Source organism: Vespula vulgaris, chromosome 13 (genome assembly GCF_905475345.1).
Source record: "Vespula vulgaris chromosome 13, iyVesVulg1.1, whole genome shotgun sequence".
Taxonomy (NCBI): Eukaryota; Metazoa; Arthropoda; class Insecta; order Hymenoptera; family Vespidae; genus Vespula; species Vespula vulgaris.
Genome location: NC_066598.1, coordinates 1,805,001 through 1,827,217, shown reverse-complemented (window position 1 = coordinate 1,827,217; position 22,217 = coordinate 1,805,001). Strand labels below are relative to the sequence as shown.

The 22,217-nt window shown below is 27.8% G+C and overlaps 5 protein-coding genes across 13 annotated transcripts in view; 4 read left to right on the top strand and 1 right to left on the bottom strand.

Moving 5' to 3' along the window:
• The first annotated feature begins 125 nt into the window (after positions 1–125).
• LOC127068446 (cyclin-dependent kinase 1) lies at positions 126–3,202 on the top strand. The gene is made up of 4 exons (XM_051004683.1): positions 126–811; positions 1,198–1,493; positions 1,568–1,887; positions 1,965–3,202. Exons 1-4 carry the CDS (start codon positions 775–777, stop codon positions 2,206–2,208), a joined length of 897 nt encoding a protein of 298 aa, XP_050860640.1. The 5' UTR covers positions 126–774; the 3' UTR covers positions 2,209–3,202.
• A 348-nt stretch (positions 3,203–3,550) lies between these two features.
• Positions 3,551–5,839, top strand: LOC127068449 (apolipoprotein D-like). Its single transcript, XM_051004687.1, has 5 exons — positions 3,551–3,699; positions 4,459–4,581; positions 4,650–4,776; positions 5,089–5,184; positions 5,308–5,839. Exons 2-5 carry the CDS (start codon positions 4,462–4,464, stop codon positions 5,787–5,789), a joined length of 825 nt encoding a protein of 274 aa, XP_050860644.1. The 5' UTR covers positions 3,551–3,699; positions 4,459–4,461; the 3' UTR covers positions 5,790–5,839.
• Positions 5,840–6,227: 388 nt separating this feature from the next.
• On the top strand, positions 6,228–14,070 carry LOC127068453 (phospholipase A2 isozymes PA3A/PA3B/PA5). Of its 4 annotated transcripts, none has more exons than XM_051004695.1 (5): positions 6,228–6,688; positions 11,194–11,442; positions 11,926–12,263; positions 12,566–12,776; positions 13,046–14,070. In XM_051004695.1, the coding sequence occupies exons 2-4, from the start codon at positions 11,194–11,196 to the stop codon at positions 12,756–12,758; spliced, it is 780 nt and encodes a 259-aa protein (XP_050860652.1). In that variant the 5' UTR covers positions 6,228–6,688; the 3' UTR covers positions 12,759–12,776; positions 13,046–14,070. The 4 variants fall into 4 exon arrangements, with proteins under 4 accessions (XP_050860652.1, XP_050860650.1, XP_050860654.1 ...); XM_051004693.1 differs by having other exon boundaries at positions 6,228–6,764; XM_051004696.1 differs by lacking the exon at positions 6,228–6,688 and adding an exon at positions 7,299–7,555.
• Positions 14,071–14,221: 151 nt separating this feature from the next.
• LOC127068466 (coiled-coil domain-containing protein 86) lies at positions 14,222–15,595 on the top strand. Its single transcript, XM_051004722.1, has 3 exons — positions 14,222–14,677; positions 14,738–14,942; positions 15,056–15,595. Exons 1-3 carry the CDS (start codon positions 14,505–14,507, stop codon positions 15,134–15,136), a joined length of 459 nt encoding a protein of 152 aa, XP_050860679.1. The 5' UTR covers positions 14,222–14,504; the 3' UTR covers positions 15,137–15,595.
• The window catches only part of LOC127068401 (Fanconi anemia group J protein homolog), an 89,567-nt gene continuing 82,730 nt past the window's right edge, over positions 15,381–22,217 (bottom strand). For 4 of the 6 annotated variants that reach the window (XM_051004528.1, XM_051004526.1, XM_051004525.1 and 1 more), the window contains exons 5-15: positions 19,840–19,896; positions 19,420–19,528; positions 19,185–19,289; positions 19,023–19,116; positions 18,686–18,910; positions 18,082–18,318; positions 17,487–17,810; positions 16,987–17,292; positions 16,240–16,581; positions 15,619–15,963; positions 15,381–15,521 (exon numbers count right to left, since the gene is read on the bottom strand). In XM_051004528.1, coding sequence (XP_050860485.1) covers positions 15,432–15,521; positions 15,619–15,963; positions 16,240–16,581; positions 16,987–17,292; positions 17,487–17,810; positions 18,082–18,318; positions 18,686–18,910; positions 19,023–19,116; positions 19,185–19,289; positions 19,420–19,528; positions 19,840–19,896 — 2,234 coding nt within the window. In that variant the 3' untranslated portion in view covers positions 15,381–15,431. Of the gene's footprint in view, positions 15,522–15,618; positions 15,964–16,239; positions 16,582–16,986; positions 17,293–17,486; positions 17,811–18,081; positions 18,319–18,685; positions 18,911–19,022; positions 19,117–19,184; positions 19,290–19,419; positions 19,529–19,839; positions 19,897–22,217 lie in introns of those variants that run through there. The other 2 variants (XM_051004529.1, XM_051004530.1) reach the window with 2 other exon arrangements.

Here is a 22,217-nt window from a genome sequence, read left to right as displayed (position 1 = left end):
CCTTTTCTTTTTTTTACATTTTTTTTTTTTTTTTATTAATCCCAAATATTGATAATTGGCAGCGATCAGCGATTGTATTGATTATGTTTGCATTTTTAAATAAATTAATCAAACCTGTATGTTGCGTATGTAATAAAGCAGATTCTATTATGTTTTGCATTTCCATTTATATGTATATATATATATATATATAAAAGGAGTAGCATACAAAAATATCCAATTTTTTTAAATAAAAATATAAAATTGTTAAAATATTATATATATTTAATGTTTCATATCGTGTTTGCATAAAAATTGTTAATCCTTGAAAGACATCAAGACGTCTCGATTATTTTTTCAATTTTGTGGTTATGTTAGAATTGTTCAAATATCTGATTTTTACTATTTCTCTCATTTTTTTAATTTAATTATAATACTTATAAAAAAGTAATATGCTTATATAGATATTACGGGATTTTTTGTTTTACTGAAAAAAACAATTGCATAGTATTTGGCGGGTAATAAAAAATAATAAAAATGCAACGTCTCTTCTGATTGGTCAATCCAATGTCCGATGTAATACGGAAGAGACCGAGTTACTTTCGAAATGTATTTAACAATATGGCGTACCGACGTTTGAATTTGAACGTTACGTGACAACACACAGAAAGTTGTAGGACATGTGAAATAAGTTTTTTTATGCTCTTCTATTTAGCTTATTGTGATTTATATTAAGGATAAATATTATAGGAATAGAGCTTTAAGACATTCTGGATTCTTATTCATTTTAAGATCATGGATAATTTTGTTAAGATTGAAAAAATTGGTGAAGGTAAAGCATTTAATTTTTGTTACATTTTATACGATATTATAAAAAGTTTGTTGGTTTACTTCACAATTAATTTATCAATAAGACTTAGTTATAATCATACATTTTGTAATTGATCATTTTTTCTTATTTCCAACTTTTATATTTCATCTCGTGTAAAGTATAAACTTAGTTTGTGTTAAAGGTTATTCCAAACATCCGTGATAAATATGTTTGTGTTTGTGCATTATGTGTATTAATTATACTATATATCTACTATATTACTAATGTACATTATACACGTATAGTAATTTACAAACAACTTTTGATACTTTATTATTTTTTCATCAATTATTATTATTTATGTAAAAAAAAAATATTTAACAGAGTTTTCGTTTATGATACTGTAGGTACATATGGTGTTGTGTATAAAGGAAAACACAAAAAGACTGGTGAAATTGTAGCCATGAAAAAGATTCGCTTAGAAAGCGATGACGAAGGTGTACCATCGACTGCAATCAGAGAGATTTCTATCCTCAAGGAGTTGAAACACCCAAATATCGTTAGCTTGGTCGACGTGCTCATGGAAGAATCTAGATTGTATCTTATATTTGAATACCTTACTATGGATTTAAAAAAATACATGGACAGTTTAGGAAATGGTATAATGATTGAACCTAAAACAGTCAAGTCCTATTTATATCAGGTTTGCATACAAGCTGTAAAATGACAATGATGATCAGACAAATATATGTATAGTTTATTTCTTCTCTTTTTTAGATAACACGAGCAATTCTGTTCTGTCACAAACGTAGAGTGTTACATCGTGACTTAAAGCCACAAAATTTATTAATTGGCACGAAGGGAGTCATTAAAGTAGCAGATTTTGGATTAGGAAGAGCATTTGGAATTCCAGTCAGAGTTTACACACACGAGGTTGTTACTTTGTGGTACAGAGCACCTGAAATTCTTCTTGGAGCTAGCAGATACTCTTGCGCTATCGATATGTGGAGTGTTGGCTGTATTTTTGCTGAAATGGCAATGAAGAAGCCATTGTTTCAAGGAGACAGCGAAATCGATCAATTGTTTCGAATATTTCGGTGAGATAAATATCCCTATTTCTAAATCAGATTTGAGATAAACTATTAACTTATATTTTCTAATGATATTTAAACAGTATTTTAAGAACACCTACAGAAGAAATATGGCCTGGTGTCACACAATTAAATGATTATAAAACAACATTTCCAAACTGGGTAACTAACAATCTAGAAGCCCAAGTAAAGAATCTTGACGCGGATGGACTTGATCTATTGCAGGCAATGCTTATTTATGATCCAGTTCATAGAATAACAGCAAGGGCAGCTTTAAAACATCCTTATTTCCAAGACTTGGACATTAGAAAGTTACCATCTGCATAATGAGAAAGGAAAAAAAGAAGAAAAAAAAAAACAAAGAAAGATACGTTCGTTGTGTTTCTTTATGACATTTTAATCGTGCGACAATATGAAAAAATATATCTTAGCATAGTGGAGGGATGTGAGTTAAGTTATTTGAGTGCGAACATTCCTTTAGTTGATGGATATGACTATATGCTCATTACATACTAAAGTTCATTATATTATATATTAAGTAATTTGTCGAAATTTATTATTTAGTATTTCAGTACACTTACATCTTCCAATGTGTGTACTATATATCACAAGTATAAATCAAGGCAATTTCAATGTAATGATTACATGATACTACTATAATATTTTGTATCTATATTGACAAGCAAGAACTTCTTTAAAACTATACTTAACATTTTTAGTACAATATTATTCATGAAATACTCTCATCTATAATTTATATTAATTAAGTTTTGTTTTTTTTTTTTTACTATATTCTGATATCTAAGGTGTGAAAGAAGAGGTGAACACGAGCGGATAAATTTAACGATTTATTAAGTAAATAAAATAATAACCATTTTTGAGAATAGAAAGAAAAAAGAAAAGAAAAAATCTCGATAAATATTACATATGTATATTCTTTAGAATAACGTAATATTTGTAAATTATTTTGCAAATACAGGACAATTTTTTTTACACAAAGCTTTTCATTCATACAAAATAATCGTTCAAGTATGAATGAACTATGTATTTCTGGTTGAAGGTACTGTTAATTATGACTCAGTTATCAAAGAATTAACAACGTTTTAACCTTCCAACAAAATCGTATTATATTACTTAAAGGAAGGAATGGAAGCCATATGGAGTATTATCGGTTCTTAGAACCATCTTTCTATACTAATTTCACTTATATGTCGACTAAGATGCGTCATCGTGTACAACAATGTAACAACGATCTTTGGATCCCTGTTATAAATAGTAAAAGTTTTAAGTACATTTTTATATAAAATTAAATATTTTTATTCTGTTTATTGACGTTGGATTAAAAAATAATATTTAATTTAACAAATTGTAAGAGTTTGCAGATTATGAATGAAGAAGTCCAGTGTCAAATTTAATCGAAGAAATTAATTAATTAATTGTGGATATTTATAAACAAAAACATGGTAAATTATTAAGAGAAATTAAATAATAAAAATAATAGTAATAATAACAATAACAACAACAATAATAATAATAATGTAAAACTATTTTGTCCTAATAGTCTTTTATAAAATTTCGTGTAATCTTGTTTTTTTTCTTTTTTTTTTCCTTATTAATTTGTCTTTATTATTCACAGGGTTTCATTTATCTAGGGATAGGAAAGGAACCACATCATTTGCTCTCCTCCATGCTACTAATTTAACGTATGCATGACGTATAATTGAATATCAGAGAGTGGGGAGATCTACAGTACATAAAGTCAAGCCACGAATTACTGTTTACAGTTTGCGTTCAGAACTAAGGATAGACGTTTAGACGGTGAGTCTCTTATATTATTTCTTTTATATTTTTCAACTGATATTTAAATAATAATTAATTAAATATCATATTATTAAACTAATTATTTTATTGATTATAATTTTTATATCTACATTTATCAATTAAGTTAAGATGTGTAATAATGTAAAAACAATGAAGTTTTTTTTAACACTCGTATTATACAATCGTTATTAACAAATTATTATTTTTTTTTAATTAAGACAATCGAAGAACAAAGAAACATAAAGTATTACGATTATTTTTCATATTTTTATAGTTAATTTTTCTACTAAAAGAGGAAAGATCGAATAGGTCGAGGAGAGGTCGATCATAATCGCGTATTATTTTTTCACTGTTTTAAAAAATTCACGTTTATCAAAAAAGATTTATAGTTAGAAGCGTAAATCAGAGGTCTTTGCTCCTTGATGCGTGTCCAAGGTCGAGTGAATCATCAAGTTTCATGCATGCTCGGATATCATCGAATCATCGGTAGAACTGCTTTGTTATGTGTTGTTGCCTAATTTCGATCAATATTGAATTTTGTTTAGATAAACGATCCTCTATTTATTATCCTCTGTTTATTATCTTCTATTTTCCATTACTCGACCCGCATGTTCGGTTTTAATAGAAACTTGATAAGAATGTAACAACACTTTCTAAAAAAATAGAAACTTTATTATTATCATTTTTTTCTTTTTCATTTTGAGGGGTGATATTATTTTAATTTTTTCTAATTTTTTTATTTCATTTTATTTTCAGAAGATGCGTTCGATCGTTTTGTACATTGCCCTAGCAGGGTGTTTGACACTTGCTAAAGCTCATACTTATCACATGGGTAGTTGTCCCATAGTAGAGCCAATGCATGGATTTCAAATGAATAAGGTAATGATACTGATGATTAAAAGATATCACTGTGACACATCGGAAACATTAATCATATGAAATTGTAGTTTCTAGGAATCTGGTATGTCATTCAGAAAACATCTACAGCAAGTAGATGTATTACTTACAATTATACTCGTGGTGAGGAACCAGGAGAATACTTGATAACTCAAGATTCTGATCATCCTGTATTAGGTGAGTTTAAATAATATTTACTATAAGAATATACATATATATATATCAATAATTATATTCAACATTATTGATTTTATAACCGATCAATTTAGATTATTATATTCATTGTAACCATATATACATACATACATACATATATACATATGTATATAATATGAACAGTTATGTTTAACATTATTGGAAAAGTCTCTATAGATTAAGAAATAAGAATAATACATGGACCCTAGCTAGTCTGATAAAAGCATGTCAATAGGATAAATGTTTTTCAAGTGGGATGAATTATCCGTAATTGTGTGATCTCTCTCTGTACAGGTCTTACGCCACTGAAACATGAATATCACTATACCGGTGAATTGAGTGTACCAGAACTTAGTACACCAGCTCGAATGCAAGTTCGCTTCCCTCTCAGTAAGTAAATGAAATTAAGCTATTTAGAAAAGGAAGATTTTATTTTAGATTATATAAATAAATCTGATTAATTAAAAAGATTGAGAGGCAAATATTGAGATAATTTCTTTTTTCTTCTTGTAGGTGTAGCAGGTACAGCATCTCACATAATCTTTACTACAGATTATGACAATTATGCTGGGATATTCACTTGTCAGAAATTAGCTTTTGCCCATCGACAAAGTGCAACTATACTTTCAAGACGTCGTGATCTTGACAAGGATATCATCGATAGAATAAAAGCAAAATTGTCAGGCTATGGAGTAGATCCTTATGATCTCAGTATCATTTCTCAGAATGGTTGTCCACATGATAATGATACTTTCGACATAAACATCGATCCTAACACTTTCACTGCTGAAAGTTTTGGCAGTGCCGTACGTAAAGCTGGCGAGAAACTTGGGGATGGTGTACAATGGGTCGCCCATGCTGGTAGCAAAGTTTATCATAAGATAACTGGCACTGAGGAAAGCACAACTTCGAAACCAGAGGAAACGCATAGAGTTATACCAGTGATGAGAGATTCTGGCAAATACGAGACTAACGAAGTTGAATGGATTCCATAAAAATGTTAGAAATGATTATTAAGTTAAAAAAAAAAAAAAAAGAAAGAAAAGAAATGATATTAGTAAATTTCTATTCTTTTTTTTTTGTTTTTTTTTTTGTTTTTTTATGCTTTTTATATATCGATATAAAAGAAATAAGACAAAAGAAGAAAACACTTATCAAGATTGATGCGAGCTTATAATTTCAATTTTGTAGGAAAATATACGCGTTTCAGATTAAGTAGATTAGAAATATCGACATTGATATGTATCTTCTCGTAGGGTATATAACAGAAATAATAATACTTTAAACACAAAATATTTTTATCATGTCATTTATATATATGTATGTGTCCAAGTAATCGATTTAATATCAGAGATTTCAATGAAATTTTTTTAATCCGATTTGTAAAATAAGTTAATGAAGAATTAGTATCTACGATGTCACGTTGATCAAGCAGCAACAAAATGTTCACGTTAGTTAATGAACAAAAAAATGATAAGAAAAATATCTTGTCAAGATAAGTAAAAGATCTTTCTCTCTCTTTCTCTCTCTCTCTCTCTCTCATTCTTTCTCTCTCACTCTCCCTCTTTCTCTCTCTCTCTCTCTTCCTGTTTCATAAGAGTTAGAAAATAATTTGTTTACAAAAAAAATGATATATAATCTTTATCAGTCGATTACATTGACTTTAAATGTCAAATCACGCCTATTTGCAATGTTATAGATACTTATAAACATTCGTCACGTGATTAAACTCCCCTAATACGTGCGATATGTGCTGTTCACGAATATTAGTATCCTGACGTTCGAACGTACGGATCAGTCCGTTAGCAACCGCTGAAGAGTGACTAACAGAAATTTTTCGTGCTCTTACGGAAGAAAAAAAATTTCGAAGTGGACAACAATTATTGAAGTCAACGTGAGTCGTAGAAAAAAGAAAGGAAGATCGAACATTTCTCACCTGATATTGATAGAGTTGTCAAGAAAACTTTAATGTACGTAAATTAATCATATCTTGACTCGATTCTAATGATCATTTGTTTTGTTTCTTTTTCTTTCTTTCTTTTTTTTTTTCTAGAAAAAATTTCAACAAGAATTATTTTATACACAGTGTCAATGGTTTATAATGATCATGTTGTATTAATTTTATTAGTACGATCGATTGTTCTACTTTTTTAATAATTATTTTTTTAATCAGACACTTTCAATTTTATACGCAGTATCAGTAAAAAATTGATTTTGTATAACTAATTAGTATATGTTAATTTTGTTAGAATGATTCTTTTTTTTTTCTTCATTTTATTAATGTTAACACGTTGGATATTATTTTGTAATTATTTTTTTCTTAACACCAGATTTTTTTTTATTTATTATTTTGTAATATTCATTTGAAATTTTTTTGATGATTTTATATGGAATGAGAATGTTTATTATTTTTATTATTATTATTATTATTATTATTATTATTATTATTATTATTATTATTATTATTCTATTATTATTGGTGATGATTAATTATTGATGATAAATTAGGAAATTAAATGAGAGACAAGATGTACAATGTACGTACGACTGTTAGACTGATCGTTGCGCACTGCACCATTACCCTAGTGCTTTTAAGGGTTGCGCAGGTCAGTTTCTATCCACCTACGTATATTGTATTTCCCAGCTCCTTTTCCGAACCTTCTGACAGTTTGATACCTGCGATTTTCTTGAGTCGACGTTTTCTCTCTCTTTCTCTCTTCTAAATCAATTAATAAGCTACTGTCATCTCGATTTTTAAGAGGTAAGATCGATTATATTTAAATAAAAATTAAAACAAAATAATAAATCTTATTCGTACAATCAATTACATGTCAAAATTTAATAATACGTAATTTATAAAAACAAATATATTTATGTTATTAAAATTTAATTTAAAGAGTTGGAGAGAGAGAAAAAGAGAGAGGAAAAGGGAATCAATTGGGCGAATAAAATATTAATGTTAATAAATTAATGTAAAATTAGTTGAATCAGTTGAAAGGACAGGTTGAAGATAATTGAGATAATTAGAGGATTGATATTTGCAAAATTTCTTGTTTCTTCGAATTGCTCACAATTTTATTAACTTTTCTTTTTATTATTATTACGACTTTATTCGTGTACGTTTTTATTTTATTTTTAATTATTTCAGCGTGATTAATTGACACTTATCTTCATTTTTAATTATTCCCATATCAGCAATTTTTCTTTCTCTATCAATATTTTTGTTTCACGATCTCTCAAATCTTGGTTTTAATCTTATTTTTATTTTTATTTGTTTTGTTTTTTTTAAGTGTTATAGTGCGCTGTCATTGAAATGTTTGTACATTCTTTTATCGAGTTAGATGTCAATCGATGACATAAAGTTAATTTGTGAAACCTTAGAGAAGAAAGTTAACATTTCATATCGTATTATCGATTCGAGTTCAATTTACACGTGTTTTCAGTGACCTCCTGCAAAAAGTAAAAGACTAGCCTTCATCTATCGATTTGCGTATCATTTTACTAGGTTTCTTGTTTTAAGAATGAAGAATTATTTAAATCAACATGTTTAACATTTTTATATACACATGTTTTATAAAATTAATTTGCATTTCACGATAATATTTCACAATAATATTCGTATGTAAATATATACATATATATATATATATATATATATATATATATATATATATATATATATGTTTTATTTTTTAAATTATTGTTTTACAATCATCGATTATCATCGATTATTATCGACCATCATTGATTTATCGTAATCGATTATTATCGATCAGTATTGTTATTCTCGTAATAATCGATTAGGTTCGTCCAGGTTCAAGGCACAAGTTCGTCAATAAGAGTTGATTGTATGACCCACATTTCTCGTAATAGTTAATACAATATCAACGATGCTCTCGTTTCAATATAGTGATTTCAGGATCAGTCTCTCGAATTAGGACGATTCAATCGTTGTCTCGTTTAACAGGGTCAATATCGAGAGTAATTTCTATATCAAGAGACCCCTCCGAACTATTTCAATATTTTAAATTCGACTATAAATAATCATATTATTTTTTCGATTAAATATTATTGTTAGAAAACAACAAAAATTCATAAAAGTAAAAATATTTTAGGGGATCTACAAGATTTGCAACAAAAAAAAACAATATTGAAAATTATATTATGAATATATTTAATATTTTAAATTATTAAAAAGGTTTCGACAGTATGACGAATGATTTTTAAATTGTATTATGTAGATATTTTTTTTTTTATTTCTCAATCATATATTACGTTTTTATTACGTAAAAATTATTCACACATCTATTTTCTCTTTCTCTTTCTCTCTCTCTTTTTTTTAGAAAAAAGGTACTTCAATATTTTTTATATAATATTTATATTGTCGATAAATATCAATTGATCATAGAGTAGATAATCTTTTTCATGCATCATTATCGATCAATATTGAATATCCTTTATTTTTTTCTTTTCTTAGTTTTTTTGTTCTCTATAGTTAAATTCTTCTTTACTGCAATCATCCTCGGAGAACACAAACATAGTCATCGTTATTGCATTAGAATGTCTGTGACCTTCGTTGGAAGAATCGTCGAAAGTTATGCTTTTTAATTGATTTTAAATCTCTTTAACATAATTTTCAATAGTAAAATTCATTGGTTTATCAAGTTTCACGCAATCTTATTTTTGTTATGATTTTTACGATCTTATTTGTTCACTTAATTTTCATAATGATCTAAGTAGCTATAAAATAAATAAATAAATTAATTAATTAATTAATTAATAAAACAAAAGAAAATTTCAATCAATTTCTTACGTGTTTAGATTTTTATTAATTTCATATTAATTCATTTCTATATTTCATCATCGTAATTGATAACATATTGTTATTATAATTTTTTATTTTAAAAGTAAACAAAAATAAAAGAAGCATAAACGGTCTATATACGTATTATAAGATGAAATCGAAGTCGAACGTTCAATGTCGAATCCTTGCTCGATCTTGACCTACATTTAAAGGCAATTTACTTGAAACTCTTTCATAATCATTTCTTTTCTTTCTATTATTTTTTTTTTTATTATTGTATGTAATAAAAAAAAAGAAAGAGAGAGAGAGAGAGAGAGAGAGAATATTATTTGTAAACCTTGAGAATGAATTTTATAATTATTTTCTTTTCACGTATCTTTTTTCCTCTTTTTTTTTCTGTTTCTTTTTTTTTTAAGGAAACAATACAAATCGAATTTTAAGTAATCATTCACGGACTTCAGAGGTAAAGAAACTCTCTTTCTCTTGTTATCTACGAAGGCTAAGTGATTTTTATTATGTGTCCTTGTAAAACACATAGACAATATCGATTTCACGATTCTACGTTCGTAATATAGTCTTTTGTCGTCTTCCGTGTCGTCTACTTCTTTGTTTTGATCTTACTTTAATATTTTTTAGATTAACGCTAGTAATGAAAATTCACGAAAGGAAGAATTTTTCAAAGTATTATCTATAGATATAATTAAATATTAGTTTTTATCTAACTTAAAAATTACAGTATAATACATTAACAGAAATCCTTGAATATTCTTTTTTCTTTTTTTTTTTTTTTGATATTTTTACATTGAATTTTTATTACACATAAAAAAGAAAAGAGGAAAAGAAAGATAAAAGAAGATTTTTAAAAAATGTTCCGTATAGTTCTGTTTAAGTATAGTTATAAAAAAAAAAAAAAAATCTATGGGCAAATAGTTTCGTTGATTTTTTTTTATGACAAATAATATATGAAGAAAAATCGTGAAAAAATGGTAGGACATTAGAAGATCGTATAAATGGATCTTGCGGATAAAAGTATCGTTATTGAGGACGATGAATTTGACCCGGTCGGAAAGAAGAAAAATAAATAATAGTGGTTAATATCAGGCTAGTCGACATTTAATCGATCTACCCCTCAAATGACTCGTTAAAGTGACCGGGATACGTGCTGAACAATCTGTTTGAGCCCGACCCTCGCAAATCTGCAATTACCATCATCGAATATATAAAATGAAATATTCTTTTACGTTATTTTCTGAGAATTTTTATCATTATATCATTTTTCATGATTTTTTCTATATACACACATACACACTCACATACATACATACATACATATATATATATTATTGGTTTCATTTTTTATTATTAAGATTTGTTAAATATATTTTTAAATATAAACTATATGTCTAAATTTCGTATATACATTTCGTTGTCGTCGTTTCTTGTTGTATAAAATTATTCATAAAAATTTTACATATAATTTTTTATATAAAATTTCGTAGAAAAAAATTTCTAGTCTATTCGTAATTTGTATAACAAACTTAAATATTGTAAAAATTAATTATTTAATGCTAACACGTGAAAACTTTGTCTTGCAGATGCTGACTGCTTTATTTTGCATTTTGTCGATCCTATGGATCCAGAAGACAATGGCAAGCGTGCTTGTTGCTGATACAACAATGTCCAGAATGGTAGAATTAAATGCCGGCGAACCAATATGTTCTCTTTACAATGATCGTGGTGTGATACAGAAAATGATATTTGGCGCAGATCCGAAGAAAGTTCGACAAATGCCGAGCAATCTTGTTGCCGATCTCGAAGAGACTTGTTTGGCTTCGAAAGAAAACGTAATTAAAAGAAGATAAAAGAATAACAAATATCGTTCACTTAAACTTCAAATTTTATTGTTACATCGTGTAAAACGATATCGAATGTTAGATCATAAAAAAATATTATCATCGTTCTTCCATAAATCTACTCGCTATTACTTCTTCTTTTCTTTTCTTTTATTTTTATTTTTATTTGTTATAACGCTATATTTTTTAGTGCCAAATTGTCGAGAATAAGATCTTATTTAAAAAAAAAAAAAAAAAAAAAAAAAAAAAAAAAAAAAAAAAAAAAAAAAAAAAACGAAGAGGAAAAGAGAAAGGTCGATTCAATTTATTTATTAAAAATTTCCTTAATTCGTTTCGTATTAAAATTCATCTGATTTAAATTTATTTATTTATTTTTCTTTACATTAAAAATTCATCGCTTAATTTATATTATTTATTTTAAATATAAAATATTAATAATGAAAATTAATCCGTAATATATTTTTTGATAAATAGAATCGAACACCAGGAGGTGGATTGATATATCCTGGAACAAAATGGTGCGGCCCGGGAAACGTGGCAGCTTCTTATAACGATTTAGGTCATCATGCGGCAGAAGATGCATGTTGTAGAGAACACGATCATTGTCCAATAGCGATATCATCTCAACAATGTATACATGGTATATGTAATAATTCACCTTTCACACGTTCGCATTGCGACTGTGACGCCAAATTTCGAAGATGTTTGCAAAATCTTAATACTGAGGTTGCCAACACTATCGGTGCTCTTTTTTTCAATGTTATACAAGTAACTTGTTTCAAAGAGAGACGACCGTGCTCAGAATGGCAAAGGTATATGAAATTATTTTTATTCTTAATATCTGTCGGATTTGTTTTTTTTTTTTTCCTTTTCTTTTCTTCTCCAATTAATTTTAAACAGTTCCTAAGTGTTTTCAAAAATTAATTAATCTTCCTCGAGTCTTTCTACACTTGTAATTAGGCGTTTGTAGTTTTACAATTTATAAAAAAAAAAAAAAGAAATAATTAGAGGGTAATTGATTTTTTTAAATCACTTAAGAACTTTTGATCATATCATCTATTATTAATGAGGATAAGATTAGATAGTTAATTTTTTTTCACATCAATGAATATAGATCCTCCGAAAAGTGTATTCCATATTGGAAACAATCACCGAGTTACGAGCCACTCGATTTTGACAAGCGTAAAGAAATTGGAAAAAGTAACAAGTTTTTATATCAGACACCATTTTCAAAGTTCGTCGAGGAAGTGCTTGATAGATTAAAACGTGTCCACAAGAATGTAATGAATTATTTTCAAGATCGTTGAAGAGAGAGATTAATTGAAGTACAATGAAACGTTTTCTATTTTTTATTTTTTATTAATTCAATTACTATGCTTATTAATTCATTCATAACAAAGAAAGTGGTGGTGATGGTGGTGATGGTGATGGTGGTGATGATGATACTAAAAATATTAATGTTAAACATTGTTTTTCTTTTATACTAACATTTATTGTGTTCTCTCATAAAAATGATTTGTGTGTTGCTTTGATCAATATTATTGATAAATTATTATAATTATTTATAATGATCTTTCTCTTTTTTTTTTTACAGGAATGGTTATGCCGAAGCGGTGTCAAATAGATTATGCTCACAGTACAAGTTCCGACCAAGTGAAAAATACGTGCCATTAATGCCATTGAATATGAATATATGAATTCGGAAACAGCGAAAGGACAACCCGGGTGGTGGTTAAAAAAAAAAGAAAGAAGAAAGATGATAGATCGCTAGAATTAATAACCACGACGGGAAACTCGCGATGATTACTTTTATTCATATCACTTGTCCTTTTTGCTTTACGGAATTTTATGAGGTGTGATCGATGCGGCTTATATAAATGTATACGTATGTATGTATGTATATATATATATATGTATGTATATATACATATATATATACACACTTCTGGATTTATTTCGAATTCGATTGAAGACCAGAGACTCTATAATAATATTAATACATATCTATTTTACACTTATACGTGTATACAAATGTGGATACAAGTTTTGGTTTCTTTTTTTGTTATATTGCAAATAATTCGTATTGCATGAAATTTTTTCGATATATTATTATTCCAACGATATTATCAATAGTATCTTTTATATATATATATATATTACGAAAGAGGTAAGAATTAATTAGTAATTATTAGTAATAAAATATTAAACATATGTAATCTCTTATAAATATTTTATATTAATTTATAGTGATAATTATATTGTAGTATATAGATAATATCAAAGATTATATATTTTTAAGATATTATAAAATGCAGAGTGTGTTAATTTCGAATAGAATGTATTTGTTAATTTTATTAATGATTTATTTTATAATATGTAACTTGTGAAAAACGAATTTATTACCTTGTCTCAATTGTAAAGAAAATCTGTAATATCGACGTTTACTATTGTATTGTGTTGGTAAATGATATCGGTCGATAATTTGTTATAACGACCTATAGTATTTCTATTATATCCTATTGACCATGTTTCTCTTTGTACCAATGTAATTATATTAAATTACTTAATATATGAAATATTTAACTTCATATGAAATATTAAATATGGCATTTATCATGACGTATTTTACATATCTTTTGTATACATATTGTCTAAATAATTTTAATATATTGCATGGAGTATATTACAATTATCGAAACTATTTAAACTATTCCAATTTATTAAATTATCTTTATAACACTGTTATAAAATTGCATTATTATTTTACTGAATTATAACAATGTTAAATATAAGTTATCATTTACCGACTCAGCCCTGTATTTTTGTACAGTATTGCGAACTAACTGTGATTCAATGGTAATGTAGATTATTTATCATATGTCACGTATTATCTATCAATTTTAGTTGGTCATTTTTTCTATAGATGTCACTAGCGGTATATTTTTTTTATTGGTGCCCATGTGGGCACTTTCTAACCTAAAAAAAATATTGTTTACACGTGAAAGAAACCGTGATTTTTGCAGTCCACTTTTATTTATCGTAATAAAAATAAAATGGAAGAGAAGGTAACTAGAATGGAAGATATCCTTGAGGAAAATTCGTCTGACGATGACATGTCACATATAAATGAAATTAATGTAGAGAAAACAAATCAGATGTCTTTTAAACAAGACATTCCAAAAGGAAAACCAAAATCCGGTAGAATATGGAAAGAACCTAGAAAGAGGTATGTAAAATCACGTTTCTGTTAATCTTCTGTAATTATATTCAATTATGTTTATTCTAGATTTTCATCTATAGTCAAGAGCAGAGGTATACGGTTATCTCTTGAAAAGAAACAGAAGTTGAAAGAAAATTTGCAACGTGCTAAGGAAATGTCAAGAACAATTAAGGAACAAAAACAGGCGGAGAAGGAAGCAAAGAAGCAAAGGAGAATAGAAAATTTGAAGAGAGCAGAAGAAAATAGAAAAAAGGGCGAAGTTGTACAAGTTGTGAGTACAAAAATTACTTCTTTCTCCCTTTTTTTTTTCTCTTTTTTATTTCAATTAATCAATTAAATAATAACGTTGTCTTAATTATTTACTTTGATTATTCTCCTATACAGATTAAAAATACTGCCAAACTAAAGAGAATGAAAAAGAAACAATTGAGATTGATCGAAAAAAGGGATACAAATGATGCTTAAAAAAAAAAAAGTCTTTTAAAAATATTGTTAAAATATGTAAAAACGAACAATTCTCTTTTAATTAAACACATTTATGAAAATGAAGCTTGACAAAAAATTCTTAAAAATATTGTTGAAACATAATACATACAAACGAAAAAATCTACTTGTAAAAAATTAAACTATCTGGTATAAAAATACTTTATATGGTAAATCAGTATCAATAAGTAACAATAAGTCTTAAGTTTATAAAAAAAAAGAAAAAAAAAGAAAAAAAAGAAAAAAAAAAAGAAAAAAAGACAAACAAACAATCTTATTATGTATCTTCCTTTTGTTTTTGAATCTTTTTTGTCATCACAAAACTTTCTAGTTCCTTAATAAGATTATTACCTGAAGTGTTCCTCCACTATAGAAAAAAAAAAGAAAAGAAAAAGAAGAAAATAATTATAATCAAACAAATTTGTTCTATTTAAATAACAACTGAGACCTTTGTTAAAACTCACCCTCATCCTGATCCACTTGGGTAAATTATTAATATTAGCAGAAGACTGAAATCTATAAAAACTCTTATAAATAAAATTCTTTAAACAAATTTTATTAAGAACAAAAACAATAACAATAACAATAACAACAACAACAACAACAACAAACCTTTCGTCTACTAACAAAACAGCACCCCAATCATTCCTATGTCTGATACATCGACCTAAAGCTTGGTTCAAAGCTTTAAACGCTTGTATGGTATACCAATCAGAGCCCTTGACTAATCCCTTAGAAGTATTTTTATCATTGTATGCCCATTTCATTTCAATTTCTGGATCTTTTTTTACAGGATACGGTATGCCAACCTAAGAAACATAATTGATAATAGAATAAATAATCGAATTGAAATGTAAAGATTATGAAAGCGATTTAAATGATATATTTATCGGTTTTAAGATACTGTTTGAATTATTCAATAATTATTTTTCTATAAATTGACGAAAACAAAAAAAAAGAGATTAAAATATTTTTTAATATCTCATATTATTTAAATCGCTTTTGTAATCAACGATTGAATCGATACTAAATATTTTTTTGTAAATAATAATGTTATTATATTTGTTTAATCATTGGATGCTTACTGTTATTACACAACGTGCCTCGTTATCACTAAAGTCGATACCTTCAGCAACTTTACCTCGAAAAACTGCGAATAAAATTGCACCGGACAACGTTTCAATATTATTAGAATCTATTTCGGATGTTTCTTCAATAACCTCGCGATATTCTCTCATCACTTGTTCTAGATCATTATTGTTACGTGGCTCTATAAAGATTCGTTTGTATCTTTCTATATTATGCCACAAATTATTGTTCTTCCATCTTTTTATTTGATTATTCATCATATAATATGAGGAGAAGAAACAGAGTACTCCATGTGGTACTGATTGACAAACTTTTACTAGCAACCTTCCAAGCTCGTCCTTTAAATATATTATTAAATAAAGTTATAATTATATTATAAAAATAACAATGTACGAGTAGATTAATTATCTTGAAAATTTGTTCTTATTTTTATTAAATATAAAGGAACGTTTGATTGAAGAAATTTTTGTGAATATTTTCACAGAAACATGATGATTAAATAAATAAAAAAAATTATAATACAATAATAGAATATATAGTGATTAGCAAAAAGTAAATTTTTGAAATAATTTTTTACCTATTCTTTATAACAATTGAAAATATATAATTTATACAAAAGTATAATATAATAAAATTTACGAGAAACATTCCTTTTTTATTTAATAACAAATAATTTACTATAATAATTTTTTATTTCATTTCAGGCAAGATTTATATTATTGAAAAAAAAAAGAAAGGATTACCTGAAAATTCCAACTATTAACATTTTGATAATTAGCTTTTAGAGACACGCCAGTCGGTCCTTTCGGTACACATGTGATATAGACCTGATCGCTATCGATCACATGATTGGCAGTAAGTATATAAGCAAATTTCGTGCCAAGTTCGCTTTGGAAAGAAGTTGTAGGAGTCAAGGTACCCGATGCCAAAATGATCGATCTTGCTTCACGTGCCAAAGGAGCAAAGATTACAGCAGGATTCATGCAAATCAATTTGAGACTTCTCAAACGTTTTCCAGGCCTTTGTGACGACCAAGTATCGTCTGGAACCTAAAAGAAGAAAAAGAAAAAGATTGAAGAAAAAACAAAAAAAAAAAAAAAAGACGAAATAAGAAATGAAAGAATTAAAAAAAAGAAGATTAATATGACATTGAAAGAATGTTAAATATATTTTTAAATTAATTTTTTTCTTTATAAATTATATATTAATAATAATAAAAAAGAAGCAAAAAATATTTACATACTTTGTACCATATATCAGAAACGAACGATTCGCTTACGTAAGCTCGATAATCATTCGCATATTCTTCGGAAGCTATTTTTTTTAAAGCGAATATCAAACGTTGAAGAACGATTTTAGTACTTCGTGAAATAGTTTTTTTATTCTTATTCGATTTATCATGTTTCATAACACGAAGGTTTTCCCTTGTGTTATTAAATTCAGATATTGCTATTTGTGCGGCACTCATTATTAGTACGCATTTTGAAGTACCAATATTGTGCATGTTAAATAATTCCAACAATTCGCTGCCCGTCCAATAAGGTCCATTCATTTCATCATCTTTATCCTAAAACAAATACAATAGCTTACAAATATAAAATTAATTAAATGGATTTTATTTTTTAGGACGAGTGAAAAAAGTTAAGTCAAATTTGAGAATGAACTTTGGATGGATGGGTGACCTCTGAAAGAAAGTTAAGTAATAATGTCCACGTTTAATTCTTGGATGGGTGACCCTTTGAAATCATTTTTTTTTCTCTTTTTTAATTAATGAGATATATGGATTATATAAAATGAAATAAAATTTATATGTATGTATAAATATATAATATACATACCGTTGGATTTAGAGTAATACTGTTAATAAAATCGATGAGACCCTCGATATAAGAATTTATGATCGAGTAGGCATCGCGTTCTTCAATGAATTCCATTGATTTTAATGTTCCGCAGTCTGCAAGGATCGAGCGTAATTCGTCTTCTCTAAAATCGGCACCGGCGACATTGCGACAGATGTCTTCGATATTATGAGCCTCATCCAATACGATTATCTCGTTTTTCAAATTAATTTGCATCTGTGAAATAAATCATTTCTTATTAATAAAGGAATAATGAATTATAAGCTACGATTTTACGAACGTTAATTTTTCTCTTGCGTAATTCATGGCATTGATTGAAAAACGAACGAATAAATCAATTTTTTGAAACTCATAAAAAGAGAAATAAATATCATTTAAAAAATTCTAACTTGTGTATTCGGTTCGAGGGAGAGACGTAAACTTCAAAAAAATAAAAGATTGATTTTAATCGCATTGAGTGATATTCTAATAAAAACACTGTTCATTCTTTCGCAATGAAGTATTTGACGTATATGTTCTTTTTTTTATTCCATCAATAGGCCCGAACTATCAATTGAAAAAGTTAAAAATCGATGATAGTTACGCTTTCACGGATGTCAGGATCGATTATGTAATTGTAAGGACAGAATATTATCTCAGCTTCCTCGGCTAAACTTTTAGCAGCGAAGTATGGACAAACATGATTTTTTCTCCCAACTTCGACGAGATCTTCGATATCGTATGGCATAGTGATTCCATTACTTTCCAATTGAGAGAACGTCGATAGATCCTTTTTATTTTTCTCGTTGTAATAAAGACATCCTAATTCCTAAAAAAAAAAAAAAAGAAAAATAAAACAAAATAAATGACGTATGTAGATCGATCAATAAAGTCAATTAATTCATTAATTACGTGATATTTATTAATTTTAATTGTAAGACCTTTTCAGGATCGAGTAGATTGTAACAGAATTCTGATTTGTTAGTTGTAGTATCTTGAATGCAAGTATGTTCTCGACTGCTCAGTATAGTCATCCTAAAATGGAGAATTTATAAGAAATTCGTAGGGAATATAAAGAAAAATAAAATAATTATATATCTTACTTCTTGTGTCTGTAACTGGTACGACCAAGTTCCTTTATGACTTGTTTGAGTTGTCTATGGGTGCGAGTTCCATAATAAATTTTCGGTACTTTCGAACGTGTATCCCTTAAATAAACAAATAAATAAATCAATTAAGATTATAATGGCGTACATAAAATGTATGTAATATATATATATATATATATATATATATATATATATATATATATATATATATATATATAAAAATTTGTACTCTTTATTATCGTTGCTTAAATCATCCAAATAAATTATATCTTCAGATGAAGGTTTCTTCGATCCATCGGAAGAAGCATGCGAACTCGTCGGTTCGATCACAATACAATCTAATAAAAATGACAATAATAACAACGATATTAACAAATTTTAATATACAGGCTGAGTCAAAAATTTCTAGGTATCTAAATCTCAAAGTACTTAGATGATATTAAAAAATTGATTAATCTTTCTCGAGACTTTTTAGACACATTTTCGTGTTTCCTTTTCTTTTTCTTTTTTTTTTCAAACTATAAAACAATGAAAGATAAACTTAATCGCAAGCCTAAAACGTTCTCGAAAAGGAGTAATTTATTTTTAAAATCGCGTAAGAACTTCAGACCTTGTATTTTGTATTTAAAATAAATTTTATATCAAGTACCATCGTTTTCTTCATCGTGATATTCACTTTTTTGACCATCAAGATTGTCCATAGATTCTGAAAAATTAATTCATCAATTAATTAATCAATTAATTAATAAGTAAATGGATTAATAGAAAGAATTAAAAAGCTCATGAATATTTTTAAAAGGATTTTAAAAGGGATTTGTTCGTTAGCTTTTTTTTTATATACACATATATATAGAAAGAGGGAGATGAAAAAGAACAAAAAAAAAGAAAGAAAGAAAGAAAGAAAAAAATTGAAAGGATTAAATAGCTTAACGAAAGGATGGAAGGAAAGAAGGAAGGAAGGAAGGAAGGAAGGAAGAAAGAGAGACGAATGTCAAAACAGTGGCTGTTCCTGTTGGCACGTGAAAGGATCGAGGGATCTATTGAGAAAGATCAATAGAACGATTTAATCCTCTCATTGGTGAAAAAAGAAAGAGAGAGAGAGAAAAAAAAAATATATATATATATATAGATATATATACAAACTATATATAAGGTCTAAAGGTCTACTTGAGAAGAAAGGATTGAAAAGGAGAGATAAAAAAAGAAGAATTCAAAGGATGAAGCATCTTAATCCTTTTCCTACGATTTAAGGAGTCAGAAAAATGGGAGTGATCGTTCAATGACAATTGCTATCCTCCAATTGGCTTGATATGTATGTATGTATGTATGTATGTATGCGTGTATATGTGTGTATGTGTATATAATCGGCTTTCGATAAACGAGCTGAGTTTTAAAAGGGATTTGAAAAAGGTACCGAAAGGAGAATTCTATTTGCCCGGCGGATCATGATGTGATCGAGAGATCATAATATTTCTATTCAGACGCTTGCGTGGATCTATATCGTAAATAAGTCGAGAGAGAAAGAGAGAGAGAGAGAGAGAGAGAAAGAAGGAAAGAGGGATATATATATATATAAAGGGAGAATATATAATTGCGGAGTATATTCGTATGAATCTTATTTAACAAAATAAAAAATAATAAGAAAAGATTCTTTCAAAGTAGAATTTTTCTTCCTAGCCTCACATCGGACTCGATTATTATACTTTACATACTTGTTGAAATTATTCTAATGATTAGGACCATAGGAAATGTATTAAATAAATCTGACCTTCAATTTATTATATATTGTATTATTAAAAAATGATATTTTTAAAAAAGAAATAAAGAGAAAGTTCTCTCTCTCTCTCTATCTACCTATTCCTCTATCTATCCATCTATTCATCTATCTATCTATCTATTTCTCTTCTCACTTTCAACTTCCTCCCCTCATTGGACTCATCATCAGTGGTGGCTTAATTGTCCGTGAGCATCCGCTTGCGCAAAAGAGAAGAGAAATCCGCACAGTAGGGTCGAAAAGGGCGGCTCTCAAGGGTGCGATAACTTTCGGCACCGACTGTATCGATGCTACGTTAAAGAGAGACCGACAGAGAGAGAGAGAGAGAGAGAGAGAGAGAGAGAGAGAGAGAGAGAGAGAGAGAGAGAGAAAGAGAGAGAGAGAGAGAGGGAGAATTGCCTCAGGGGTTTTCTCCCCTCGGGTGTTGGGGTGTGTTTCGTTGCCTGGCAACGACATCCTCCAAGTCCGTGGCTCTCTGATTGGCCCCCGTCCCGCTTCTCCTGTCTTAGCCTCACCCTCGAGCCCTCCATCTTCTCGTCCTTCTCCCTTCACCAATCAGACCCCCTCTCATGGGTTCTTCCGATGAATAGCATCCTCCGAGAACGAATACGCGAGCCTATACTCTATATACATTTATATATATACATACATATATACATATATGTGTATGTGTATTTTTTTTCTTTTATGTACATCTCTATGTCTATGTATTTCTATGTGCGTTAATGGCATTTAATCATATATGTTTTATATATGTGGGTATTTTGAAGAATACGTGCGAGTAACATGTGAGCATTAAAAAATCTATAAATTAAGTATTTTGTAATATGCATATGCGTACATACGTGTATATGTCTATGAATGTTTATATTGAAATTACATGAAAAATAAATATTATATATATATATATAAATAATTATCATTTAGATAGTTGTTATTTGTTAATGGAAAACGACAATGAATAAGAAAAAATGCAATTAGATAATAATCAATAAACATTCTTATTCATATTTAATCCAAATATTTCAAAAATAAAAATCAGAATATTTCTATTATCAATATTAAGACAATCCCATTAACATTTTCACTGAATCGTTCAAGATAAACGAACGACTCGATTTCAAAAAGTTACACCCTGTATAAGAAACAAACTCAAGAGAGAAAGAAAGAAAGAAAGAAAGAAAGAAAGAAATAGAGAAGTTGAATTCACAGCTGCACGAAGACAGAACTTCAACTGTGTCATCGATTACTAT

Excerpts from the sequence above, each read along its gene's own strand:
- LOC127068446 (XM_051004683.1), top strand. The coding sequence starts at position 775 with ATGGATAATTTTGTTAAGATTGAAAAAATTGGTGAAG. Across the intron at positions 1,494-1,567 it reads TCAAGTCCTATTTATATCAG|ATAACACGAGCAATTCTGTT; the intron begins GTTTGCATACAA and ends TCTCTTTTTTAG. Across the intron at positions 1,888-1,964 it reads CAATTGTTTCGAATATTTCG|TATTTTAAGAACACCTACAG; the intron begins GTGAGATAAATA and ends ATATTTAAACAG.
- LOC127068449 (XM_051004687.1), top strand. The coding sequence starts at position 4,462 with ATGCGTTCGATCGTTTTGTACATTGCCCTAGCAGGGTGTTTGACACTT. Across the intron at positions 4,582-4,649 it reads ATGGATTTCAAATGAATAAG|TTTCTAGGAATCTGGTATGT; the intron begins GTAATGATACTG and ends ATGAAATTGTAG. Across the intron at positions 4,777-5,088 it reads TTCTGATCATCCTGTATTAG|GTCTTACGCCACTGAAACAT; the intron begins GTGAGTTTAAAT and ends CTCTCTGTACAG.
- LOC127068453 (XM_051004695.1), top strand. The coding sequence starts at position 11,194 with ATGCTGACTGCTTTATTTTGCATTTTGTCGATCCTATGGATCCAGAAG. Across the intron at positions 11,443-11,925 it reads GTTTGGCTTCGAAAGAAAAC|AATCGAACACCAGGAGGTGG; the intron begins GTAATTAAAAGA and ends TTTGATAAATAG. Across the intron at positions 12,264-12,565 it reads CCGTGCTCAGAATGGCAAAG|ATCCTCCGAAAAGTGTATTC; the intron begins GTATATGAAATT and ends CAATGAATATAG.
- LOC127068466 (XM_051004722.1), top strand. The coding sequence starts at position 14,505 with ATGGAAGAGAAGGTAACTAGAATGGAAGATATCCTTGAGGAAAATTCG. Across the intron at positions 14,678-14,737 it reads TGGAAAGAACCTAGAAAGAG|ATTTTCATCTATAGTCAAGA; the intron begins GTATGTAAAATC and ends TGTTTATTCTAG. Across the intron at positions 14,943-15,055 it reads AGGGCGAAGTTGTACAAGTT|ATTAAAAATACTGCCAAACT; the intron begins GTGAGTACAAAA and ends TCTCCTATACAG.